The 11,967-nt window shown below is 44.0% G+C and overlaps 1 protein-coding gene across 1 annotated transcript; it reads left to right on the forward strand.

Annotated features, from left to right (window-relative positions):
* Positions 1-1,858: 1,858 nt before the first annotated feature.
* nmur3 (neuromedin U receptor 3) lies at positions 1,859-7,433 on the forward strand. Its single transcript, XM_039674117.2, has 2 exons — positions 1,859-2,806; positions 4,375-7,433. The coding sequence occupies exons 1-2, from the start codon at positions 1,945-1,947 to the stop codon at positions 4,725-4,727; spliced, it is 1,215 nt and encodes a 404-aa protein (XP_039530051.2). The 5' UTR covers positions 1,859-1,944; the 3' UTR covers positions 4,728-7,433.
* Positions 7,434-11,967: the final 4,534 nt, after the last annotated feature.

Raw genomic sequence — 11,967 nt, forward strand, 5'->3', positions numbered from 1 at the left:
AACAATGCCAGACAAGGTTAGAGTGTAGCCTACTGTATAATATTGTCACCTGGTTTTACTGGTAATCAAATAGCTGATTGCTGATATGTTCTTCAAATTAGTTGCTGAGATGAAATGGCATTGATTGTTTTTAGTGGGGGAGGGAAAACATACGCACAGAATGGATATAAAAAGTCTACACACCCCTGTTAAAAGACCTTTGTGATGTAAAAAAAATGAAACAACAATATATATCTAATTTTTGCGCCTTTTATGTAAAAAACATCTGCAATGCCACTGAAAACCAAAGTGACAAATTTTAAGAGAAAAAAATTGGTAAGGGGCTGCGTCCGAAATCTTAAAAACGCTGCCTTCGGAGGACGCGTTCCAAAGCAGGAAGGCGTGATTAATGCCCGTCCAATCCAATGTAGCTTCACTTCATGTCTCCTGTTATGTTCATCCAATTGATTTTTGAAAACAGCAAAGATGTATCCTTCCTGCCTTTGATATCCCACAATCCAATGCTTTCCATTCTGTGACAATTGAGCTAAAAATATAATGATGTTTGGTGGTCAGTTTGTGTGTAAATGTATGTTTTTGACCAACGATTTATTCTTCTGATGCAATTTATAATTGCAGTAGCCAAATTAGTTATCACAAAAGCTCGCTCAATTTTGCTGTAGATCATAAACCGCTACGTTATGTCCGAAATCAGTTTCACAATACTGTTTGAATGTTGGACCAGATATGATGAATGAAGACCAGGCGTCAGAGATGCAATCACTTGAAGACATTTTTTAATGAAGAATAGTATTTTTTTTTATCAGCAGAAGTCAGCTTCAAAACTCAGCAAACAGTTTGTAGGCCTCTCTCTGTGTACACTTTCAAGGTTACTAACATCATTACAGTACATCAGGTTGAATGATTCTGATTGGTTAAGACCCAGATAACTTCACAAATCTCCACATTTGGACATATAGTTTGAAACATATCTCCATTGATTATCCACCAGATGACAACAGGGATCCTTAGGCACGAAGTGACCCTGCATCGATGTCACATATCAGCATTTCTAGGCTACAGTTTGTCTGAAAGATGCTCATTTCATCTCTCCTGGGTGCCAGTTTTCATCTCACAAAAGTCAAACTGTAACAAACGATACTGACACACACACACAAACACAGCCTCTTCGAGGTTGGAGTTGGTTAAGCACTGGTTTGATCTGGAAACTTTCCCAAAACATACTGAAAAATGTCCTTACTCTCAGTTAGAGGTTCAGACAGCAGCCTATTTTTAATTATTCTCTAGTGCGGACCAGGCACGGATTAACTGCAAAGTTTAACCATCAGAATGAAAGTTTATCATTTGGACATGTTCTGTCTTCCCAATTTACACATTCAAACAATTAATTTGAATCATGTAAGAAGAGGTGGGACTTCAGATTGTGCACATCAGACAGCGCTTGAACATCGAATTGATTCCTCTTTTTCGTTTACTTGCACTTGACACATACACACAAAATTATGTCAAAACACCCATCTCGGCAAGTATTCTCTCCGTTATGTCATAAGTGAAGAGTTGAGAAAGGGTCACTTGGGTCTGGGTCTTGGGTCACTTGTCTGAAGTATAAAATCATTGGTTACCCGTAAGCCAATCACATAACTGTAACATCTGGTTATGACGTGTGTTATTCCAACGCATTCTCATCCCAAGGAGTCATAAACTGACACTTTTGCCAATGCGTACATTCAACGCACATGGCACCCTTTTGTGTAAAGTAATTAATGTTTTACAGGTTGTTGCATGTAGTATGTAGCCACACTGAACACAATTTCTGAACTATATATTATGCAAATCTGTTTGACACAGGTCTCCTCCATCATGCTGAAGGTGCAATCTGAGTTTACGCTGACTTCATGAAGGGCTCTCTAACCTCATTTAATCATTTAACCTTGGATTCCCGTGATGGCTCTGATCTGCCTTTGCAACTCTATGAATGCATCAGACCAAGCTTATGTGTTCTGCAACAGCACTACATTCAACTTTACCAGGGATGGGAGTGGGGGCTGTCACCTTCAGACCGTGGATGAAGTTCTGTTCAGTTTCCTGGGCCCGAGACGATCTCCTTTCTTCTTCCCCGTAACCTTTATTTACATCCTCATCTTCATCACAGGGGTCTCGGGGAACCTTCTCACTTGCACAGTGATCACCAAAGACAGGAAGATGCGGACACCCAGCAACCTATATCTCTTTAGCCTGGCCATCTCGGACCTGCTGGTGCTGCTCTTCGGGATGCCGCTGGAAATCTACGAGCTGTGGCAGAACTACCCTTTCCCCTTCAGCGAAAGCATGTGCTGCTTTAAGGTCTTCTTATTTGAGATGGTTTGTTTTGCTTCCGTGCTCAACGTCACAGTGCTGAGTGTGGAGCGCTACATAGCTGTGATTTACCCGCTCAAAACACGCTGCTTCATAACCAACAAGCACGCTCAAAGGGTCATCGCCAGCGTTTGGGCTCTGTCCCTGCTCTGCGCCATCCCAAACACCTCGCTTCACGGCCTACAGTACCAGTACTTGCCAGAGAGGGTTCTGGAGTCAGCTATCTGCAACCTGCTCAAGCCCAAATGGGTGTATAATTTGGTGATCCAGGTCACCACCGTGCTCTTTTACGTTGTTCCCATGATGATGATAAGTGTGCTGTATCTGATGATTGGTCTGACACTGGGCAGGGGACAGAGGCAGAGGAAGGACAAGCTGGGCGATCACAGCAACGACAGCTGGAAAATCCATCTGGACACTAGTCGGAGGAGGCAGGTCATCAAGATGCACTGTGAGTTTTATTACGTAATATTTTAAAGATCTTTTATTATATATTTTCAGTTTTTATTTTAATTTATTTGAGTAGTTTTGTTATATTATTTAGTTTTCGTTTTTATTATTTCAGTTTTAGTTGTAGGGCTACTTCAGCTTACTATTTTGTTTTAGCTATATATCAAGTAAAACCTAATGTAATAGTTTACTGTATTTTTAGCAACCTTGGCACAATGCACATAAAATCATATTATTCCACTATTATTTCACAATCAAAATGGTGCTTTTTAGACTAAATAAATAGATAAAGATTAAAAGAAAGATTAAAGTCTTCAGTGCACATGGTATGATTTTCATTTCAAAAGTATGTTCATGTAAGTATGCATAAAACGTCCTTTTAAAAAAAAGAAAATAAAGGCCACACAATTATATTTAAGATATGTATATTTAAGATCTTATTTTCTATTGTATACTTTTGCACATCATTATGGAAAATCCAAATTAGTTGCATCCCTAATCCACTGGCTTGGCAAATCAAATCCCATTGTAAAATCCCGTTGAGCATCAAAACATCCGTCTGGATGTTTTTCACTTTTGGAGTGGAAAAATCTTTAAACAATTCACACCACCCTCGTGCCCTCCCTCCCCACAGTGTTTGAGATCTTCTAAATGCCTTTCCTTAATGGCGATGATGCTATTCTGCCACTTGTCATATAATGGCTGTAAACCTACACAATGAAAAGGACCTAGACACTTTTATTTGCATTTATAGAGCATGTCTATATGCAATTACACACTGCAATGGCACAAATTACTCATCATTAGAGCTATTCACTTAGACCCAAATATAACTATAACCTCATCAATTGCCACAGGATTTTCAGTACTTGAGTGTTTGAAAGATACTTTAGCATTGCCTTTGTTGTCCTGGAAGGGAAATTTCTAAGCTTGCATTTTGACTAAATATTCTCTTTCATAGAAGATATTTTTTGTACTAATAAAATACATTTAAAAAAAGTGGTTTTTAATTCTCTGAATCAAACCTTGTATGATCCAACACTTCAGTTTTACTATAACTGAATATTTTCAGTATTAATACGAAATGGTTAGTGGGTGAGGCTGAGTATTTATTAAATTTGTGCTTAAAAAATGTGGCTTTCCACAGTTCTGAACGTGGATTTGTTATTTGGAATATACTGTATGTATGCACATGTAAATTAATATGTGAATCGGATTGCGACGTTTAGTAAATTTTCAGAAATACGAGTTTTTCTGAAATTAGGATTGGATTAATTCTGATTGAAGAAAATGAGTGTGTGTTAACATACCTATTCTGGAACGCAACAGAGTGTAAAGTCCATCTTAGGTTGCTAAAAACTAAAAAGCTGGGCTTGCATATTTATTTGCGTAAAGTATGTTTCTGGTCAAAATAACTATCTGACTGCGACTGACCAATGAGAATTGATGCTAGTAGATTTCTGGACATGATAGCCATAGAGTAGGCTAGTCTTTGGATCTGATGGCTCACTTTCAGTTGATTGTAACATTGATTTCCTTGCTTTCTTCTCTCTCTCTCTCTTCCAATAGTCGTGGTGGTTCTAGTGTTTGCCATTTGCTGGGCTCCGTTTCACATCGACCGACTGTTGTGGAGCTTCATCACAAGTTGGACAGACCACATGCATAACATATTCGAATACGTGCACATAATCTCCGGAGTGCTCTTCTACCTCAGCTCTGCTGTTAACCCCATCATCTACAACCTGCTTTCCAGTCGTTTCCGAGAACGGTTTCAAGCACTGGTGTTCAGTCGCCTGTCGACGAGCTCCTCCATGCCTTTCTCTGTCATCCCCAAAGACCCACCCACTGATCTCCAAGAGCAGGAGCGTGGGCAGCCCACTTCCTCTTGTCATTATCATCATCAGGTGGGAACAGGAGAATGAATGCTTGCATTTGAGAAAAGATGAATAAATTCAGCTTGATTTAGGGACACTTTTCCTGAGTCATCGCAAAGTGTCCCGATCAATCTGAATTCATCCTACTTGTACTTAATCTTTTGATCAAGATGAAAGTAATCAAGTATTCTAAGTATACTTTGCTTGTAGTGTTTACTCTTTTGTAGGGCTATATAATTATTTTGACCGTACTAAAGCATGTAGAGATTCACTCTCTAAAAAATGCTGGGTTGTTTTAATTTGGGTCAAATATGGACAAACCCAAATGTTGCGTGTGTTTAGTGTCAAAACTAAACAAAAAAAGAAAAAATAATTGAGGTTGAGTCGCACGACAGCTCTGGATATCTAGCATGCAAGATATTTTTCTGGGCTCTAATGCGAGGCGTCTGCGAGCGTCTTTGCTGCGTTGTAGGCTCTTTCATACTAACAGATTGACCCCACGATTTGCACGCGGTAACACCCTGACCTGTCAGCGAGCTCAACGATTTGCAAATCGGGCTTAAAATTCTGAAGTGTGAACTTGGCTTAACATCGACTTTTGTTCTGACCAACTAATTGGAACACAAAAATCGCAGTAAATTGATCGCTTCAAACCAAATTAACTTGCAAACCAAATTGCAAATTATACTTTGTTCTCAAATTGTTAATGCTAACAACGTCAGCATTGCGTGACTACATGTAATGTCCTTCCGATATTTATCCTTGTTTTCGCATGGGTCCGGTTGCAGTCTCTTTTATTCTGTAGCCACTCCGAAGTCTTTTGCATTATCAACGGGTGAATCTCTAGTTGTAACTGGTGTTTGTCGTTTGAACCTTTCTGGATCCGACATCAAATTGATATTTAATTATGAATAATTCATAATTATTAAGTTCTGTGAGAAAATATATAAATCTCCAGCTCCATCATCCGCCCACATGCAATATAACTTATAGTAGCAGAGACTCTTCTTTATGTGATGTAATTACACAAAGACATGCTTGAATCTCCCTCTGAAATCCACCAGTAAAACTGGAATTAAAAACATTATTACAAGCTTACCGCTTAGAATCGAGATAAAGCAAGCAGATAGTTTTGAACACTAAACATGCTTTGCCATGTTTTATGTTTTGTTTTCCTTGTTTCAATGTCCTTATGTGTGCTAAAATGTGGTCTACTGTATATGTATTGTTGAATTGTTTTAATGTATTTTATCTGACATTACACCTGCCCAGGGACTAACCGGCACATTGACATAAATGTTTCATAAAGTGCACTGTCCCTGTCACTCTATTCTGTAAATAAAATAAGAAAATATGAACGGCCAAAATAATACGCTGTACAATTTTGCAGAAAAACCACTTGTTATCTAGCCATTCATGGTCAATGTTAAAGTAGGTCATTGTTTCATTAATGACAAAATTCAAATGTTTTGTATAATTCAGATTGTGTCATATTGAATGAAAGCAACTATTCCTCTTTGTTTATTCGAGACTTTTTTTTTCATTCAAATTAGGCTTCATACATTTAAATGATCTATTGATGTAGATTGTATTGATTGTATGGTAACCAAACTGTGGGCAGATGTGCTTGTCTATCTATCTATCTATATATCTATCTATCTATCTATCTATCTATCTATCTATCTATCTATCTATCTATCTATCTATCTATCTATCTATCTATCTATCTATCTATCTATCTATCTATCTATCTATCTATCTATCTATCTATCTATCTATCTATCTATCTATCTATCTATCTGACGTCTATCTATCTGACGTCTATCTATCTGACGTCTGTCCTGCACCTCTTACTGTAAAAAAAACTGCATTAATGGTTCTAAAAATGCACAGCATCCGTTCCAAATGAGTGCCGTTATTCTTGTTAGGAACGGGTTGTACTTTTTGTCATTTGTGTCATGGGGACATGAACAGAAGCAAACATGCACATTGTTCCCGTGATCCATTTCGAGAGAAGAGGAAGTATAATGCTTGTGCCAGAAGGGAGTCATCGAAAAAATAGTGAAAATAGAACAATAAGTGCTGCATGGAACATTAATCTTTACCGACAATTAGGGAAAAGAATGTCTTATGTTTCAATTAACTGCAGGGGCTTGTCAGAATGCTGTGTGCAGGGGTTCTGGCTTAAATGTTGCAATTGAAATGTTTTTGCCAAAAGTGCTTCACTAGAATTCAATATCATGAGAAATAGAATATTTCTTGTATCGTTTGATTGTTACTTGATAACATTGGAGAACTGTGGCTTTACTTTTAAAAGAAAGAAATATTGCTCATTATTTGTTTATTTTTCCATTTTAGTGACCTTGCCTGTTGACAGTTTCATCTAGCAGCTTCACCTTGCTGTGACATTAATGAGAGATGAATGGGTATAGCTGTCTCGGATACCAGTCATTTATAGAATTTATAGAGAGAGAGAGAGAGAGAGAGAGAGAGAGAGAGGAGAAAAAAATATTAATACCAACTTCATATGACAAAAATAATTTGTGAGTAGGCTTTAGTAATTTTGTACACTTTTTTTATTTGTTCTGTTACTGTAAATTCAGTTTTAGAGGGCATGTCTTTCCAAATCGTCTATTTTCCCCTATGCCACAGATTTATGGAGGGATTATTGTGTCAGATTGACAACTAAAAGTCTAAAACTAAAAGTCTTAAACGAAAACTAAAAGTCTAAGTTTGAAACTAAAAGTCTAAGTCGAAAACGTCTCTGGTTACGTATGTAACCCTAGTTCCCTGAAGGGAACGAGACGCTGCGTGTAAACGCCGTGGGAACGCCTCTGCGTGACGAGTCATGAAGCACGTATGAAATCTGTCCAATGGCGAGACGGAACGTCATAGGCGGGGTGACGTATCGACCAGGAAACTATAAAGCATCCCCGAAACACAAGCGCAACAGCTTCTGATAGGACTGAAGCAAGCGCTCACGGGCATGCTGGGAGTATGGCATAGACACGCAGCGTCTCGTTCCCTTCAGGGAACTAGGGTTACATACGTAACCAGAGACGTTCCCATTCAGGGAACTTCGAGCTGCGTGTAAACGCCGTGGGAACGCTAATACCAACGCCGCCATGCGAGCAGGTGTCCGTTGTATGAAATCAGGCACATATTTAGACGAAAGCACCTGCGCCCCTGGAGCGGAGCTACCATACCCCTGGTTGAGTGAGCCCAGACAGCCAAAGGAGAAGGCTGACCGGCGGACTCATATGCAAATGAGATGGCCTCGACCACTCACTTACTCAACCTCTGCTCAGATGCGGGACAACCTTTCTTCGGAGGTCCAAAACAAACAGATAACTGTTCAGGCTTTCTCCACAGGGCAGCTCTGTGGACATAAGCATCTAGAGCCCTCAGAGGGCAGAGCAGATTAGTTTCTCTTGGTCTGACCTCACAATACCACGAAGAAAAAGAATTACCAATGGGTATCTCCCGTGAAAAGCTCCACTCAAAGGGACGTGGTAAGCAGATAGGCCACCACATACACCTTTAGTGTGGAGTGGGATAACCCTGTGGAGAAATGCTCCAAAGGAATTCCAGCACCGCCACACCGGGCAGTTAACTGGGTCCAACTGGTGTTCTCCCCACCAAGAGGTGAAACATTGCCACCTCAAGGCATATAATCTCCTCGTGGACGGAGCTCTGGATTGGAGGATGGTCTCCACGACCTCAGTCGAGAGACCCGATTCTATGAGCTGGGCCCCCTCAGAGGCCAAGCCACAACCTCCATAGATCTGGGCGGGGGTGAAGTATCGACCCGCATCCATACTCGGGCCGGCCAACGCGGGGCTACTAACAGTAGAAAGACCCCGACTCGGTGAACCCTCTCCAGAACTCCTGGGAGCAGAGCAATCGGGGGAAATGCGTACAGGGGTGACCTCGGCCACTCCTGTACCATCGCATCCAACCCCAAAGGGGCTGGTGGATACAGAGAAACCACAGCATGCAGTGTCTCAGTCCCTGGATTCAAATAGGCCTACCTCGGTATGACCGAAATGACTCCATAGGAGCTCCACCACCTCGGGGTGGAGTCTCCACTCCCCGGGCCTCGGCCCCTGCCTCGACAGGATGTCTGCTCCCCGATTTAAATATCCTGGGATATAAAATCGCCAAAGAAGAAGCTTCCCCTGGGCCCACAGAAGGATCTGGCGCTAGCCTGAATAATGGACATGAGCGCAGACCCCCTTGATGGTCTATAAAAAGACCCCCGATGTGCTGTCTGACCGGACAAGAACATGGTGACCCCTCAGGTCTGGGAGAAAGTCCACAGACCCCGGGCTGAGCGACCACTCATGATCGCCCCCAGCCCGTGAGGGAGGCGTATATCGTTAGCTTCTTTGGAACAATGAAGTAACGGCTGTAATACCCCAACTCTCTGTCGGGGGGAAGAGCTCGTTCTATCGCCCCCTTCAGTAACAGAGCTTTCACCTCTTGTTCCATGACCAGAGCCTGCTCGGGGGATACCACTGTAGGCAAAATCCCCCGAAAACGAGGCGGACGTGACCTGAACTGGATCGCGTACCCGCGTTCGATAGTCTGCAGGACCCATCGAGATATATTTGGAAGACTTCCTCATTCTGCCAGAAATTCCACTAAGGGTACCAGTCTCTCGAGACTGGCCTCTGGAGTAATTATAGAGACAGAAACAGTGCCCTGTGACCGCGCACAGGCAGGGTTTAACGACTGTTCTGTATCGCTCCTCGGAGCAAACGAGCTTCCCTCGGGAAACCACTCGCTAGGACCGTCTGCGCCCACCCTCACAGGCAGGTTCAGCAGAACGGGTCCCTGCAGACCCCCCTGGTGGTTTATGTAAGAGACCACAGACATGTTGTCTGACCGGACAAGAACATGATGATCTCTGAGGTCTGGGAGAAAGTGTTTCAGAGCCTGAAACACCGCCATCATCTCTAGACAATTTATATGCCATCGGAGATGATGGTCTTGCCACAACCCGCGGGCCGAGCGACCACTCATGATCGCTCCCCAGCCCGTGAGAGAGGCATCCGTCGTCACCGTTACCCGGCGACACGGGGCTCCCAGCGCAGGTCCCAGGGACAGGAACCAAGGTTCTTTCCACATAGCCAGGGCACGGAGACCACGTCGCGTGACCTTGATCTTGCGGAGCGGCTTTCCCCTCGGGGAGAACCCCTTGGTCTTGAGCCACCACTGTAGTGGTCTCATGTACAGCAGGCCGCACGGTAACACGTTGGATGCTGCTGCCATCAGACCCAGAATTCTCTGGAATTCCTTTACAGTGAGTGACTGGCCTAGCTTCACTTGCTTGACAGTCGAGATAATCGAGGCTATACAAGCCGGCGACAGACGTGCCTGCATCGTCGTCGAATCCCATACCACGCCTAGAAAAGTGGTCCGCTGAACTGGCGAAAGCACACTCTTCTTAGCGTTGAGTCTCAACCCCAACCTTCTGATGTGGGCGAGGACGGCATCTCGATGCCAAATCGCCTGATGCTCCGATTGAGCCAGAATCAACCAATCGTCGATGTAATTTAAAATGCGAATGCCCTGGAGACGCAGCGGGCCAAGGCCGCGTCCATGCATTTCGTGAAGGTTCGAGGAGATAACGCTAGGCCGAATGGAAGGACCCGATATTGGTACGCTTCGCCCCAAAAAGCGAACCTCAGGAACTTCCGATGTTGCGGAAGGATGGAGATATGGAAGTACGCGTCTTTTTTTTTAGGTCTATCGTGACGAAACCAGTCCTCGGACCTGATCTGTGACACGATCTGCTTGAGAGTCAGCATTTAGAACTTGAGCTTCCCTACTGACCGATTTAAGAGGCGCAGGTCTAAAATCGGACGCAGCCGCCCATCCTTCTTTGGAACAATGAAGTACCGGCTGTAATACCCCAGCTCTCTGTCGGGAGGAAGAACTCGTTCTATCGCCCCCTTCAGTAGCAGAGCTTTCACTTCTTGTTCCATAACCAGAGCCTGCTCGGGGGTCACCACTGTGGGCAAAACCCCCCGGAAACGAGGTGGACGCGACCTGAACTGGATCGCGTACCCGCGTTCGATAGTCTGCAGGACCCAACGAGATATATTTGGAAGACTTCCCCATTCTACCAGAAATTCTACTAAGGGTACCAGTCTCTCGAGACTGGCCTCTGGAGTAGTTTTTAAAAACAGAAACAGCGCCCTGTGACCGCGCACAGGCAGGGTTTAACGACCGTTCTGTATCGCTCCTCGGAGCAAACGAGCGTCCCTCGGGAAATCGCTCGCTGGGACCGTCTGCACCCCCCATTACAGGCAGGGTTGGCAGAACGAACCCCTGAGGGCACCGAGAGAGAGCGGGCGCCGGATTCAGCGGCGAACACCTCTGTCTCACGGTGGGGACCACCCTCAGTAGCCTGACACCAGTGGCGTCAGGACTTCTTCGACGAAGCCTTCCTGGCGACAATAACCGTCCTCAGATCGGTTCTATCCCGGGAAGACCTCGCCTGAGAACGCCGCGTCTCAGCCCAGTTTTGCTGGGGAGGAGCCCGCGACGCTCTCTCGACGGGCGGGGCTGCTCTCGCCCAGCAGCCCCCGAAGGATGAGTACGGAGGGGGAGACATTTCTGGAGCGCCGCTGCCTGTTTTTTTCCGGACGACAGCGGCGCATCCAGGAGAAACGCTTTATCTTTCTCCTTCATATTAGCCAGATTTAGCCACAGATGCCTCTCCGTGGCCACCAGGGCTGCCATAGAGCGGCCGACTGATCTGGCCGTCTCCTTGGTGGCACGGAGAGAAATATCTGCCGCCTGACGCAGTATCTCATTAATCACGTCAGTGCCGACGACCTCCCCCTCACTCATATCTCCTAGACCCAGCAATATTAGCATACATAGTATATAGGTCTGGTGTGTCAAAAAATTCTAGCTGACACTGGTTTGTTCCACGATCTACACACCTCGGTGTGTAGATCGGGGAAGAAGGGCAAACACCGGCATGGAGGTAGTGAGTGTGATATTAAAAATCTCTCATCCATTTTACTCTCTCGACTCTTGTTTCTCAACTGGCCATTCAATGGTTAATTTTTCCACAGCCCGAGTCAAAAACCTCCATTTTTTTTTTTTTTTTTTCCCTTATTTTTACTACATTCGCGGGAGACTGGGATGGCAAACGAGCTTCCCTCGCTCTCCACTGAGTCCATAGACTCTGCATCCACACTTTCAACATCCAGCTCCTCAGAACTGGATAATTGAAGTGATGGCGCCTCAGCCCGGGCAGGAAAAACCGCAA

This window comes from Pimephales promelas, chromosome 21 (assembly GCF_988280905.1).
Source record: "Pimephales promelas chromosome 21, fPimPro1.hap1.1, whole genome shotgun sequence".
NCBI classification, from domain to species: Eukaryota; Metazoa; Chordata; class Actinopteri; order Cypriniformes; family Leuciscidae; genus Pimephales; species Pimephales promelas.

Coding starts and splice junctions, on each gene's coding strand:
- nmur3 (XM_039674117.2), top strand. CDS start 1,945: ATGGCTCTGATCTGCCTTTGCAACTCTATGAATGCATCAGACCAAGCT. Junction 2,807..4,374: donor GCAGGTCATCAAGATGCACT/GTGAGTTTTATT, acceptor CTCTTCCAATAG/TCGTGGTGGTTCTAGTGTTT.